This window comes from Humulus lupulus, chromosome 2 (genome assembly GCF_963169125.1).
Source record: "Humulus lupulus chromosome 2, drHumLupu1.1, whole genome shotgun sequence".
Classification (NCBI taxonomy): domain Eukaryota; kingdom Viridiplantae; phylum Streptophyta; class Magnoliopsida; order Rosales; family Cannabaceae; genus Humulus; species Humulus lupulus.
In genome coordinates, this window is record NC_084794.1 from 295,560,178 (window position 1) to 295,576,704 (window position 16,527).

At 32.7% G+C, this 16,527-nt stretch overlaps 1 protein-coding gene and 1 long non-coding RNA gene across 2 annotated transcripts; one reads left to right on the plus strand and one right to left on the minus strand.

Moving 5' to 3' along the window:
- Positions 1-6,711: 6,711 nt before the first annotated feature.
- Positions 6,712-9,367, minus strand: LOC133815746 (uncharacterized). Its single transcript, XM_062248551.1, has 3 exons — positions 8,445-9,367; positions 7,978-8,318; positions 6,712-7,454 (listed from the first exon to the last, which is right to left on the minus strand). Exons 1-3 carry the CDS (start codon positions 9,365-9,367, stop codon positions 6,712-6,714), a joined length of 2,007 nt encoding a protein of 668 aa, XP_062104535.1.
- A 3,838-nt stretch (positions 9,368-13,205) lies between these two features.
- LOC133819950 (uncharacterized) lies at positions 13,206-15,673 on the plus strand. Its single transcript, XR_009886472.1, has 3 exons — positions 13,206-13,318; positions 14,000-14,622; positions 15,402-15,673. It is a non-coding gene; the product is annotated as an uncharacterized LOC133819950 (long non-coding RNA).
- Positions 15,674-16,527: the final 854 nt, after the last annotated feature.

The following is a 16,527-nucleotide window of genomic DNA, read 5'->3' on the forward strand; positions in this document are numbered from 1 at the left end:
CACTTTCTTGCTAGTTCTTGCTACGCTTATCTTCATGGAAATAACCATGGCTGCTGCTGCTGCCAATCTCAAGGGACTGAAGCATTTCACACCAAACAGTAATGAAGATCCAAAGGATCCAACTGGTAATAGTCGCCCCTCTACTCCTGTGCCAGTTACAAATCTGCCAAACCCTACTCCTGGTTCTGTACCGAACTCTGTAGCTAAGGGATTGACCTCAAAGCTACCAAACTCTGCTCCTGGTCATATTGTGCCAAGGGGTGGTAGTCGCCCCTCAGGTCTTGTGCCAGTTACAAATCTGCCAAACCCTACTCCCGGTTCTGTACCAAACTCTGTAGCTAAGGGATTGACATCAAAGCTGCCAAACTCTGCTCCTGGTCATGTTGTGCCAAGGGGTGGTAGTCGCTCCTCAACTCTTATGCCAGTTACAAATCTGCCAAACCCTACTCCTGGTTCTGTACCAAACTCTGTAGCTAAGGGATTGACCTCAAACGATCGAAAGATCAATGATCCTCCCTCATTTCCTGATGTTGCTAAGGGATTGAATCCAAATGGTCGGAAGAGCAATGATCCTCCCTCATTTCCTGATGTTGCTAAGGGATTGAACCCAAATGATCGGAGGAGCAATGATCCACCCTCATTTCCTGATGTTGCTAAGGCATTATTCAACCGAAAGAGTAGTCCTAGTTCAGTCCCAAGTACCAAACTTTGAAAGAAAGAAATAAGGCTTGTCTTTGTTGCCAATAATTCTAGCTAGTACATGTACAACTCATCAGCTAGCTAGCTAGCTATTTCACTATATAAATATATTTATATCTTTGTGTGTTAAATTTGGGGTATCATTTTATTTTATGGCAGTGGGTTCACTTCCATTTATCTATGGGAAAATGGGGAAAATCATAAGAATATATAAATTGGAAGAATATGCTATGCTTATTTATTATTATTATTATTTTTAGTATATAGATAGACTTTAATTATAATTTTTTTATATAACATGTACACTGTAGTTATAAGAGACCTCTCATAAATTATCAAGAAATTATAAATAATTTAGGGCGTCAAAATCAATATTCAAATAGCTTGTTGCATGTGTGCTTTTTTTATACATATGTGAAATAGGCTGTTTGAAACTCCATTTTTGGTATCCTAAGATAACTAGAATTTCCTGAAAATTTATGAGATGTCTTCTATAACTATAATGTACACCGACATATAAAAAAAATTAGATTACAACTTATCTATATACCAAAAATAAAAAAATGTGGTACATCTAAAAAAAGAGCATATACTACACCCACTTCCTATAATTATATATATATATTAAAAAAAAGTCATGGACAGTGGTTAATTAGCCAAACAAAAAAGTAGAAATTTCACCTTTTATGACATTTTTTTTAAAATTATTTCTATGGTTGTTTCAATTTGTTAATGTTTCTATAGTTTTTTTTTTAAGTTTTCAAATATAAGGTTTTCAAATTCTCATATAAATGTATAAATTAACAAAGAAACCATAGTTTTTTAAAATATAAAACTCTACTGTTTAAAATACCATAAATTATATGTGTTTTTTATTACTTTAATTGAGAAAGTTAGTGATATGGTAAAGCTCCATTTTTTATGAAAAGTAGTACTTTTCAAAATTCCTTTGAAAATGTGACATAATCCATAAATCTCGCCAACATGTGCAAAGTGATTTTAATCCTTTTTTTTTCAATTAAGAAAATAGTGACAACTTCTTAATGACTTTTTTGGGAAGTAGCAATTGAATCAAATATTTTCAAGATGAGCGTATCTCTGAATCAAAATTACATTTAAATATCAAATTATAACTGAAACCACAAAACATGGATAAAAAGTTGGTAAATTCAAAATTATCCAAACTAAATGGTGAGTAAAACCATGTAAATACCCATTTTCCTGACAAAATTATAACTGAAACCACAAAACATGGATAAAATGGTGGTAAATTGAAAACTATGTGATCTACCCACTCCCAAGCTAGGCCCAAGCCCAGGCCCAGCATTAAAAAGATGCAACAATTCTTTGTCATAAGCCCAAATTGATTGTTGATCCATTATATTGCAAAATCAATAATTGATAGGAAAATATATTTTTAGGGATTTTTTGAAAATATGGAATTTTAAATTTTAATATATAAAAATATGCCATTACTATGTATCTAACTTTAAGAAAATAAACTTTCAAAAATCAATAACTAATATGACTTTTTAATATACCACTAAAAAATAATACAACTTTTACATGTGAAAAAAAAATTATAGCTTGATTCTAAACTTAACTGTTTGTATGAGAAAGAAAAGACCATAAAAATATTAACAATTCAAAATTCCCATAAAAAATTTAAATGACAAAAAAAACTATACACCGTTTGATTTCTACTTTTTTATATAAAATATTTGCAGGTTGATTATCAAAATTTTATATAAGAAAATACTCATTTTATTTACAGAAAAAGCACTTTTGTTAATTGTTTTATAACTTCTTAATTATATTAGGAAACACTTTTACTAAAGTGGAATTTACGCCCCCTATAACTTGTTTTGCCATTTATTTATTTATATGAGGTTTGCAATTTGTTAATGCTTCTATAGTTTTTTATTTATTTATTTTAAATATATTGTGTTTTGTTTCCAATATTAATATGATTAATTTAAAAAAAAATATTGACATTTCTATTTTCTATTTTAGTTGTCTTGTAACTATATTAAATACGGCCAAATAAAAAAAATAAAATTACACATATTTATGTATTGAAAATATTAAAATATAGATAGTGATTTCGAAAATATTAAAATATGGGATGACTACCCAATAACTTTCCATGTATTTATATATATATATATATATACATATATATATAAAGTACTTTCTCATGTAGAATGACACAGTCATATAATGTGTGTGCTTTATTAGCATGGTTTGGATCATTTGTTGTTTTTTCATTTATTTAGACTTCCAAACTCAATTTTCATTAGTCATTATTCTTCATGTCTTCCTATGCTAGACATTAGTGTACACTTCTCTCGAAATTGTAATTACATTATTGTTAAAAATTATGTGTTACAAAGTTTGGTAATTTCACCCGAGAAATGTTATTAATAACACAAAAGATAACATTAACAAAGAGTTATTTGTTGACTGCAACTTAATAACAGAACTTAAAGAAAATAAAGAAGATTAACACTAAGATTTTACATGGTTCAAGTTATAAAACAACTCTAGTCCGTGAGTATTTAAGGGTCTGATTGGTATCCAACTAGGATACAATTTTATGATTTTGAATACTTGAAATTGGTGAGACCCATCATAATCTTTGATTGGTAAACTGTTTTTAAAAATTAAATTCAAATCTGTATCCAAAATTTGTAAAGGTAAATTGAAAACGAGAAAAACTCGTTTTCTCAGTTTTGTGAAATTCTTTTCCAAAATTTCATATATTCAGTTTCTGTTATATTTTCAAATTTAATACCAATCACATATTCAGTTTTTTAAAACTCAAAAACAGTTTACTAACATTGAACCAATCATATTTTCAGAAACATGTTTTTAGTCACTAAATTCATATTTTCATTTCAGAATCCCACTTTTCAAAAATACAATTTTCTAATCGTGAATCAATCATACCCTAATATTAGTGTTCTTAAAGCTTGTGATGACAAGCTTCAATGGGGGTTTTCTCAGGCAGTGTCTAGAGTGCTCTGTGTACAAGAATTGTGAACCCTTTTACAATGATACCCTAGCCCTATTTATAGAGGCTGAGGGTCATTAATATCATTTATTACAAATATTCCTCAATTATTTGGGGAGTTAATCGATATTCAACCATTTCGAATGCTTTAATTAAGATTATGGGTGGGTCCATGTGTATCGCACGGGGCCCAATTCGTAGGTTACAGCCCACCAAATTTACAAGAGACACGCCTCTGACACTGTCAGAATATGGCTGCATGTTTTCCTGTGTCAGGCAGTGTTGTGGAAAATACTAATTGTCGAGTGCACGAACTCAACGCCACTACTCGAGGCATTTAGAAAGTTGTCAGACGATCTTGTGGTAGACAAAGGCTACAGTGACTAACACCTTGCGTTCTCTTCAGGCCCAAGGACAAAACTCCTAGACTTGGAGGGCTATCAGGTCAGGAAGACCGCGCGCTAGTGTGGTCCTCGAGACGTGGCCTCACTTGGAGACATCCAGGCCTAAAAATGGGTCATGGCTTACTGGGAGGAGACTACACTCCGAAAAGTTCTGGACGAGATTTACAAAGTTTTATTATCTCCTGATGAGTCTAATTACTTCTCTAATTAATGCCACGTGCCCATGATGAAATTATCACTACCCAGTAATTGCGCTTATTTATGTATTGAAAATATTAAAATATTGGTAGTGATTAAAAACAATCATCACTACCCAACAATTTTCAATATATTTATATATATAAGTGATTTCTCATGCAGAATGACACAATCGTAGTTCCAATATGTTTTTCACCCATACAATGTGTGTGCTTTCTCAGCATGGTTAGGATCATTTGTTGTTTTTCATAATTTTAGACTTCCACACTCAATTTTCATCAATCATTATTCTTCTTGTCTTCATGTGCTAGTGTACATTTCCCTTGAAATTGTAATTACATTATTGTTAAAATTATGTGTCATAAAATTTGGTAATTTCACTCGAGAAATGTTATTAGTAACACAAAAGATAACATTAACAAAGAGTTATTAATTTTAAATATTTTATAAATTATAAGAATAACGAAATGTAACATTCCATAATATATAACAAAAGTGTAATGTAATTGAAAATTAAATTCTATATATGATAACATTTTGAAAAAGTTATTTAGTGTAATGTAATTCAGTTTAACATAAAAAATCATAACAATTGAATAATGTTACTATTTAAAATATACAGCACCAAAGTAATGTTATAATAGTCAATATTTATTAATATCACGTAAAAAAATGTTATAAAAGGTCAGACTTTAATAATATGAGTTATGACTAAATAGTTGATAAAGTGATCTAAATTGTATTTGATAATACTTTTTTGGAATTATTGAAAATGTCTTTAAGTATATCATGATCAATAAATAAATAGATGAGCTAATTAAAGTAGACTTTGAGGTACTTGAAAGGATCAATTAATAAATAAATACTATTAATTAATTAGCAGCTATATCTTTTTACTTGTTGACAATGTAAACTTTTTGCAACAAACTTTACTTAAGTTTTATCTAAACTTGTATATTATAATGAAAACAACGATGAGCTAGCATATATATACAAAAGAACAATACTTAAACTACTCTAAAATAACTTAATTACATTGTAATTTCCCTCAAATGAAAGCCTCCAAAACCTTCTCATGGGCTATATAATGGTTCCCATTTAGTTAAGAAAACCACAAATATTAACACTGATCAAACATGGCCATGGCCACATCAACTCCTCTCGTTCTCATCTCCCTAGTTCTTGCTTCGTTTATCTTCATGGAAATAACCATGGCCGGTGCAACCAATCTCAAGGAAGTAACGCGTTTCACATTAAACAGTAATGAAGATGAGACCGTTCCAACGGTTCAAGCAACAAATGATCCAAAGCTGTCAAACCATAATGTTGAGCCAATGGGTAATATTATTAGTCGTCCAGTGCCAATTCAAAATCTTGGTCATAAGAGTAATGGTCCGCCCTCAGTTCCTGATGCTGCTAGGGCATTCAAAAAAAGTCCTAGTATTGTCCCAAGTACGAAACTTTGAAAGAAACAAGAAAATAGTCTTATAAATCCATGCACATTATTGTGAGAATTACTATCTATTTAGGAGGTTTGTCTTTATTAATTAATTGTTGCCAATAATTCTAGCTAGTTCGTACAACTAATCAGCTAGCTATGCATTTGACTATATATACTTTGTTACAATGTATTATATGTTTGTGTGTTTGGTGTTCCTTATTATCAATGTGGTTAGTAATAATTTTTTTTTTTTTTGGTAAATCAGATCTGTGTATTACTGTACTAATCAACATTTACAACCTAAGCAGAACCAATAAAAATAGGCCTGCAGTAGCTCTATTACAACTTCTCAAACCATTCATTATCTACTGATTTCACTTTTTTTGGCATCACACCATGAATTCTATTTTCACATCAATTTGTATTTTTTTAGTAAGTACCATTACTGAACTGACCCGCTGGTTCCATACGGCATCATTCCGGCAGGACCATATCTGATATACAATGGTAGCTAGAGCCGCTGCCCACACCTGTTTCCTGAATTGGGAGGTTTTGGCTCGAGCTATCCACCTTAATAATTTTGGGATTGTTGTTGCTGACACCTTCCAATTAAGCCATTTCTTTATACTAAGGAAACAAAGGTTACTCAAATGGCAGTCAAAAAATAAATGATCTCTTGTTTCCTTACTCACTCCACACATTACACATTTGTCATCTTGAGCTATCTTGAATCTGTACAACCTTTCTTTCACTTGTAATCTATCAAGTACCGCAAGCCATAGAATAAGTCTATGTTTTGGTATGGCAAGTCTATTCCACACCTCCTTATCCCAGTGAACTTTTGATTGAGATGAGCAAAGGAGAGCATATCCTTCATTGATTCTGTATGTACCTGCTATGACTGCTTAAACCTGGTTAATTTGCTTGTAAGCTTCTTTCACCCGAACAATCTGTCGTCAGTACCAACTACTTGCACTAGGAGCCTCATAGGCCCACCAATCTCTACCTCCTATGCATACCGCATGCACCCATTGGACCCAAAGAGTATCTTGTTTTGAGGAGACTACCCAAACATACTTGCCTATGGCAGCTTCATTCCACTTAGTAATCCTCCTGAAACCCAAGCCACCTTCCTTCTTAGGACGACACATATCCTCCCATGCCACCTGTCCTGAGCTAGTTGAATCTACCGTACCTTTCCAAAAATAGTTCCTACATATTGCATTAACTCTATGTAAGATCTTCTTAGGAATGATCATAACTTGCGCCCAATAAGAATGGATAGCCATGAGAACTGAATTCACCAAGGTAGCTCTTCCAGCATAAGAGAGATTCCTCGAACTCCACACTCTAATTCTCTGAACCATTCTTTCGAGAATCACCTCACATTCCGCAGCTGGTATTTTTTTTGCGCAAATAGGAATCCCCAAGTAAGTGAAAGGAAGAGAGTTTTTATGGAAACCTGAAATTTGCATTACTCGTTGTACCTCATTTTCAGTCATGTTGCTGCAATAAATGGACGTTTTTTCCTTACTTGGCAGCAAGCCTGGCGATTGGGAGAAGTGCTTCAAGCCTTGTAGCATTCGATAAATAGACTTAAAATCTCCAAGACAGAAAAGCAGGACATCATCAGTAAAACACAAGTGATTCAATTTAAGTTTCTCACATCTATCATAAAACTGAAAGTCCTCCTTCAAACCTATTTTCATCAGAATTCGAGACAAATATTCCATCCCTAATACAAATAATAGGGGAGACATCGGATCTCCTTGTCTCAGACCTCTTTTGGCTTCAAAAAATCCATGTACCAAACCATTGAACATTAGACTGTACCGTGGAGTTCTCACACAAGTCATAATCAGCTAGATAAAGTTACTCGGGAAGCCAAATGCGTGTAGCATTTCTTCAATAAAGTCTCATTCTATGGTGTCATAAGCTTTCCTCAGATCTAATTTTATCATACATTTCGGCTTGCCCTTCCTTCTCCCATAATGACGAACCAAGTCCTGACACACCATGATGTTGTAGGCAATATATCTACCTTGAACAAACCCACTTTGATTCTGAGCTACTATGTCAGGCAACACCTTCCTCAACCGAGAACAAATTAGTTTTGTAGCTATTTTATAAATGACATTGCACCAAGCTATGGGTCTGAATTCCGGATTTGCTCTTGGGAATTAAGGTCAAGGTAGTATAATTTATTTCTTTGAGTAGCTTACCAGTATGTAGAAATGATTTCACAGCTTTGCTCACATCCTCTCCTACCATCTCCCAATTATCTTGGAAAAAGAAGCTGCTATATCCGTCCGGTCCAGGTGACTTGTTCCCCGAAATTGCAAACGTAGCATCTTTAACTTCTTCATTTGTGTAAGGGCAGAGCAAAATTCGAACATGAGATTCAATAATCAATGGGCCTAGTGTGATCACCTCTGGCACTACTCTCATGCGGTTAACCATAGTAGATCCCAAAAGATCATCATAGTAGTTTAAGAATGCTGCTGTAATCTGTTGATGATCATGCACCTGAACACCGTCCTTATCCTTTATGGAATACACTCGGCTGGAAGTTCATCTTGCTCGAATGCTTGCATGAAACATGGCTGTGTTCTCATCACCCTCCTTAAGCCAATGTAATTTTGCTTTTTGTCTCAGAAAATAAATGAGATTTGAATGGGTCTCATCATACCTCTCCTGGGCCTTCTTCTCTTTGATGATGAGCTCCTTATCTCTCGGATTAAGTTGAAGTTCCGATTGACAAGAGAGTAGCTCTTGTAATGTTAAATAGTCAGCCAAATGAATATCTCCAACTTGCAATCGATTTAACTCTTTCAGTTTAATTTTGAGACTCTTCAGTTTCTGGACTAGTTGATGCATTGGTGCACCAAAAAGTTGCTCCTGCCACACCTCTTGTAGTTTTTCATGAAATCCTGGAGCTTTTTGCCACATTCGAAAATATCGAAATGGTTTTTTCCCTGACTTCACTTCCGGATAGACTTGTAAAAGCGCTGGACAATGATCAAAACTTCCTTCATTCATAAACTTCACCTCTGCATTCTGATATCTATCCAACCATGCTTGGTTTCCCATGACTCTATCAATCTTGGAATACAATCTTGTATCAGGACCTTGTTTATTATTCCATGTAAAAAAGGCACCTGAAAACTTAATATCTTCCATTTGACAAAAGTCCATACACTCTTTGAAAGCCCCTGTGCAATGTGGAGTCCCGCCCCCTATTCTTTCTTCAACACTCAGTATATCATTGAAGTCTCCTAGTAGAAGCCATGGATACCTCATTGTTGCTGACAATTCTTTCAAGTCAGCCCATAATACATTCCTGCCACTTTCCTCATTAAAAGCATAAACAAATGTAACTAGAAAACATTCGTTGTCAGACACAGTAGTAACTCCCAAGTGCATCAATTGACTAGTACATTGAATTATATTAACCAAGAATATACTCGGGTTCCAACTGACCATTATTCTCCCTCCTTTATGCCATGCATTATTCGAAGTAGAACACCACCCTGAAAACATGTTTAGATATACAGACCCTAGATTCTTGGTCTGTACTCTAGTTTCAAGGAAACCAACTAAACCCACTTTCATTGTGCTAATTAAACGCTTAACCTCCTCCTGCTTGTGGCATTTATTGATCCTCCTGACGTTCCAACTTAGGATACTATCCATTCCCAATGGGAGGTCCTCCCCCTCCCACTGTATGTTCTTCTTCCTGTATAGTATTGGAACTGTCACCAATTTCCCCTAACACCTAAAAGTTGTTCAAAATCCTGATCTGTCCAGTTAGGTAAGGAAACACTTTTCCCTTCTTCTTTACCGGAGCAAAACCTTCTTCATCAGCAACCGTTTCCTTCGTTGGTGCCTTCTCTTTCTCATCAGTCTTTTTGGGTACCCAAATCTGTTTCCCTTCCTTTCGTTGCTCTTCCTTTCCCTCAATCTTCTTCCTGCACACCTCAGAAGTATGCACTATTCTGTGATAGACACCACAAGTTACTGGGAGCCATTCATATTTGATTGGTAGTGTAATCTCCTGATCAATCTCATTGATGAAAGAAACCTCTCCTGGGAATTCTTGGTGGATCTGAACTTCTACCAAAACTCGAGCAAAATTTAGTCGTTCCTTATTCTTTGTTACACTATCTAGCTCGATTGGATTACCCAATTGACCCACAATCTTGAATAAGGATCGCTCCCCCCAATATCTAATATCCAGTCCCAGAATCTGTATCCAAGTCTGTACTGAAGATATATCCTCCTTTGAGTAATCAGTATATGGCTCCCATGGTTTCATTACCACTGGTTTCTTATCAAAAAAATAAGAAACCACCTTCCAACACCGAGTTCTGTTTTTCCACTGTTAGGAATCTAATAATGAAGACACCAGGGGAAAGCATACCAATTTTGTCCACATCCTCTTTCCACAGTCTGCGGCAGAATCCATCCAGAACATTAACAGGAGGGTTTGCCCCTAGAACATAGCAAACAATTGAAGGTTTCTAGTATTCAATTTCCTCTTGAACATCTTCAATGTCAATTTTCACCCCCTGTTTTGGCTTCGTATTTCCCCCATTATCAACATCCCCAAATCTATTACTCAAATTCTGAACAATACGGGAGGAATGCAGAATAGGAGGAAGCTACCTTTCCTGATTGCAGATAAGACTTACATTTCTTAGTTGCTTCAAGATAGCTCGCCCCAGCCATGCTAACCGTACATCCCTGTTGAGCCCTTTGCAACAGATCTCTAGGAACAGGAGGACCTGGTATCACCATTTCCGAACTCGTCAGGCAGACTTGGTGCACCTCGCCTAGATCTGGTCCCAGTGCCGCCTCCAGATCTCCTTCCTCTTCCATCGTTTCACAATCATCCTCCCCAGCATCCGAGAAATCAATGGAGGAAACCCCAGTCACTTCATCAATCGTTTTAGTTTTCTGGACATCCGCAAATGTCGGACCTCTTCGCCTCGTCGCCCGAACCACCGGAGAGATCTCCACCTTCTTCTTCACCTTCCCCCTCTTCCCTGTTCCCCTTGCCATAGCTCCAGCACCTGCTGAGGGGAAAAATCGAGGAGAGAGAAAACTAATATACTATACGTTTTTTGTAAGTAATAATTTTATTGTCAAGTAATATGCTTATGGCTAAGTTTGGAATCTGCCATTTATAATGGAAAAATGGGAAAAATTACAAGAATAATATATTTGTGGCCAAACAGAATCGTCGGTAATGCATGCATCGTCTATGAAATGTAGTATTTTTCAAAACGCCTTTGAAAATGTGACATAGTTCGTAAATAATCCGGCCAATATATACAACGAGTTTTTATCCATTTTCTTTTGCTTTTTCAATTTAAAAAAATATATATAATTCAACTTCTTAATCACTTTTTTGTGAAGTAGCAACTGGATCATATATTTTCAAGAGGAGCAAGTCAATGCATGCATCGTCTATGAAATGTAGTATTTTTCAAAACGCCTTTGAAAATGTGGCATAGTTCGTAAATAATCTGGCCAATATATACAACGAGTTTTTATCCATTTTCTTTTGTTTTTTCAATTTAAAAAAAATATATAATTCAACTTCTTAATCACTTTTTTGTGAAGTAGCAACTGGATCATATATTTTCAAGAGGAGCAAGTCTATATCAAAATTACCTTTAAATGTCAAATTTTATTTGTACTCACAAAACATGGATAAAAAAGTTGGTAAATTGAAAATTATCTAAACGAAATGGTAGTTTAAAACCATGTAAATACCCAATTTTCTGAGAATATTATTAGTAGGTATTTTCTATCAATACAAAGGATCGAAGAAATGAAGCCCAGGCCCAGCATTAAAAAGATGCAAAAAACTCTTTAGCCCAAAATGATTGTTGAACCATTATTTTGCAAATGAATAACTATATGGAAAACACTCTTTTTTTTTATATAAAATATTTACAGGTTGATTATAAAATTTATATAACAAAATACTCATTTTATGTTCAAGAAAAAATAATTTTTTTTTTACAACTTCCTTAATTACATTGGGAAATGGTTTTACTAAAAAATTTATTGAGCTGAATATCAAAATTTCATAGAACTGATTACTTATTTTATTTTTAGAAATCACAATTTTTGTAATTGTTTTGTAATCTCCTTATACTGAAATAAACTTCAAACTTTTACTCTTTTATTTTTATTTCCTATTTGATTGCATGTTTTTTCTTTCAAAACTTTGAGTAACAAACTATAATGGTTCATATAATGAAAAAAATTGACATGTATTTATATTAATTTTTTTACAAATACACAAAGTGAGCGAAAATATATATAAATACAATAATACCATGATAATAAAAACAATACGAGTAACAATAATCCTACATGGAGGGGCAGCAAAACGGGTGTGATACGATAACATGACTCGAAATATGCACGAATTTAATCGGTTTGGATTTATCTTAAACGGGTTTTGGTCATTTTTTGGTTGACCCGTCTAACCCGTGTAATAAACGGGTCGAGTCGGGTTCATGTTGGCATGTTTAACACGAAATTGACTCGTTAATGACCTATTTAAAATTACACATTTTTATTTAACATATTTTTGTATTTAATGTAAGCGCATAATTTAGAAATACACTAATTTGTGTTATATTAAACGTGTTAAATGAGTCATAATTGTGTTAAACTTGTCATAAACAAATTAATTTGTTGGTAGGTTGACCCACGATCTTCATATAAACGGATTACACGGGTCATGTCAGGTCAACCCGTTTATAAACAGGTTGAGTTTGGATTTTAGTTTTCAACACGATTAATAAATGAGTCGGGTTTGTGTTAAACATTTTCTTATAATACTAGAGCATCACGACACGAACATGACTCATGAACACGAATTACCAATATATTTTCCATAATGCATAATAATAAGTGTATTTAAAAAGTATTACAGTAAGTAAATGAAAACATAAAATAAAATAGATTAGAATTGGGGATTTTTTTTCTTCATAAATATGGCTTTTTAGCTATTAATATGCAAAAATATGGTAATTAAACTTTTCTTGATTTGTATGGACAACTTTAATTAAAAACAATCAGATTATGGGAAAAAAAATATGGCATAATAATGATTTTTTACAAAAATATGGCATAATAATGATTTTTTTTACAAAAATATAAGAAAAAAATCTCATAAAAAGGAATACAAGTTTTAAAAAGCCATAAAATAATATTTGTAAAAAAAAAAGCCATAATTTTGAAAACTTTATTAAAAAACAATATAAAATGTAATTTTCACTTAGAATTGCATTACGGAACATATACGTTAAGCACGTTGTTTTTAGCTATACTTGTATGTGAGTTTTGACTAATAGTACAATGGGCTTTAAATTAAAGCCCAAGCCCAAGCCCAACCAAAATGTCATTAGCCTCTCTTTGACAAGAGCAATTCTCTCTGTCTCTACCATTATTGATTGATCGTTCAGTTGTGAACTTGCTACGGCGATTCGCTCCGTAGATCCGTGGACTTGCTACGGCGACTTGCTCAATCAACTTACTTTGGTCAGTTTGTTCTTCCATTAGATTTCCCCTGTCAATTGCTCAATCAATTTCACATTTGCTCTCTTATAGCCTCTTTTTCTAATATTGTGAATATTAAATCTCTATACCTCTCTCTTATTATCTCCATCACTTTCAATTTTGTTCGGATGTAAGTCTTTTAGTGTATAAATAGATAAATGTTAGGGTTTATATTATGAATTTCTTCAAATTAGTGTTTTAGGATTTTCTTATTGGTATTTAAGGACTAGCTTTAGCTTTGAAATAGTTCTGTATGTTCAAATGTGAAGCTGGAATTGATGTATCTTCATATGTATTATATATATACTTAGTCTTGTACATAGTAGTCCGTAGTGAGATTTGCAGTGATCCTCTTTTTATCTTTCAAAATTTTATATGAAGTTTTTCACATTGTTGGATGCACGCACAAAAAGGGTTTCTTATATATACTGTTGTAACATCATATTGTACTTAGCATAAAGGCCCCCGCTGAAGTTATTTACTGCAACCTGTTTGTTCTCATTTTTCTTGTATAATGTTTTGTTCGGTGTGTCAATTCTTGTTATTTGTTTCTGAATGTTTGTTCTTCTAGGTATATTAGTTAATGTGTGTTTTATCTGCTTACAACTAGTTAAATATATATTTGGATTCATATACTCTTTATTAATTTTCTTTGGTTTTCAGACTTTCTATGGCCACTGCTGAGGTAGGCAGCATGAAAATGGGCATCACAACTCAGCTGTTCATTTGTTTTCTTTTGCAGAGGAAGATTAAGTCCTGACATATAAGTCTCATGACTCTTAAATTTGTTTTGTATAATTTTGAACATATTTTCTCTAGTATTTTTTCTTATTGATGCCTACTCAATTCAAAAATGAATTCTGAATGATTTTTTCTACTGCTGTCCTTATTTATTTTCAGAGTCCATTGTTATTCATAATTAATATGGTGTTCTATCATTTGATCGAAGTCATATCTTTATTCTATTCAAAGTTTTCTATTTTTATTTAGTTTGCTCTTGTATTCTATTTACTTGGTCACAATCAATGAAATGATTACATCACATTTCCATATGTAAAAGTTGACTGGCTCACTGGTTAGCTTTCTAAATTCTTACTTATTCTGTTATTTTTTTTTTAAAATATATATATATGTTCTGATTATATCATTGTATTGCTTTGTTATGGTATTATTGTCAAATCTGAATTAAAGCCTTGTTTTGTTTGTGTTCAATATGATCAGGTACAGATTTTGATTGGCTTGGAGTTGTTTGATTCAAAGATTGGGAGCACTTTGTTATCTCTCAGGTTAGAATTCTATTTGCATCTTCAATGAATACTTGGATACATATGATTATATATCATCACGCACAGGTCAAATTATTCTTAGGCCGAAAAAAACTCAAAACAGAGAGGTTTAATTTGCTCCACTAATATATGGTAGCCTTGGTCATCATGACATATTAATCAATATATGCATGTAGCTAGCCTTGATTGACTGTTGTGGCTCTGGTGTGATTACACTAAGATGTGTCTGACTTAATTGGCTCATATTGTTTGTGCTATTATGTCCATTATATGTTTCATTTTCGTTCTAATATCAGCTTTACTTGGCTAGAGGTCATGAATTTTGAAACTGAGTTGCTACTTTACCATTGATGTTTTTTACTCTCTCAATAAAAGGGTTACTAAATCGTATACTCTTTGAAAAATTGACCAATCAACAAATAATTGGTGTTCTATTTTTGCTGCATATGAAATTTTTGCTGTAGTGGTTTAATTGTTTTTGCACCATTTCCTCTTTTTAATTAATAATTTTTCAACTCAAAAAGGCCAAAACAAGGTTAGGAATTTTTGTTTCTCTAGTTTGTTGAGAATGGTTGAAGGAGTATCATTTTGATTATCAATTTCTACAATTATTTACAACTAGCCAAAATAGAAAGATCATACATATATATATATATATGTGATAGTCTTCTTGGTTTTGGTCGTAGTACATATTTTACATAATTTTATTATATATTTAAATTTCACTGTCTCATATTTTATACCAGAAGCACTGATATTAATCTTTACAAATTTACCAGATAAACTTCACTCAGTGCCACTCGTTTGCAAGTCATGGAGCAAAGTTATTTTTGGGCCTGATTGTTGGCATGACATAGATTTTGAAGGGTTGGATGACTTACTAGATATTAATGATTCTCATAATGCTTAACTGTTTACACAAAACTTTGAAGAATTAAGAATCTCTGAAGTCATTTAGTCAATGCATTTTCCACTATTATAAGGCTTACCTTTCAATACTTTGCTATAAAGATATATTGACATTTTTAAGGCTGATTGAGTTAGAGTTTGAGATTTATTGTAGCATTTTTTAACAGTGAATGTTTTGAGTTTATTGGACACTATATTGCATCAAGTGTTTTGAATCACAAAACAGGTTTTATCAAATAAAAATTAACTAGTGTTTCTCAATAATTGTAGAATAAATGGATAAAAAAGTATTATGAATACCAAAAAGCTTATAAAAAGGAGAAAATAACACAAAAAATGTATTATTGTAAAATATGTGGATAAAAAAGTATTATGAATGAGAAAATAACACAAAAATGTATTATTGTAGAGTATTCAATAATACTCTCAATATAAGAGTAAAAAAGTCTTATGAAAACTATTAAGGATAATGATAATTTAAGCATATTAAAATAATACTAAAAAAGTCTTATAATAAAGTTTTCAATAATACTTTAGTACAAGTAGAAAAATATATTACGAAAAGTGTCATGACTTATGATAACACAGTTTTCCTTAATGCTTCAAAAAGTATGATGATAACTGTTTTATAATACTTTTTTGGTATTATAATAAGCATTTTTTCTTGTAGTGACTCCTATCTACATGAATTCATACGACATGATTATTATGTGTCTAGGTATGTACGAGTAGTAGATATATAATATTGCCATTAGTAATATAATTAAATTAGTACAACATGAATAATAACCCCTATAACAAAAATTATCTCTAATTATGCTTAAGTATAAATAAATTGATGATGCTAAATATGCATAGATTAGATCTTCCTAACATGGTTTGATTGCAATAAAGAACAATATTAAGCACTATCTATCTATTTTTTACAAAATCCAAAGATGGATTATAAGACACTGATGAGATGGGTTACTTGGTGATGTTGGCACACACAATTAC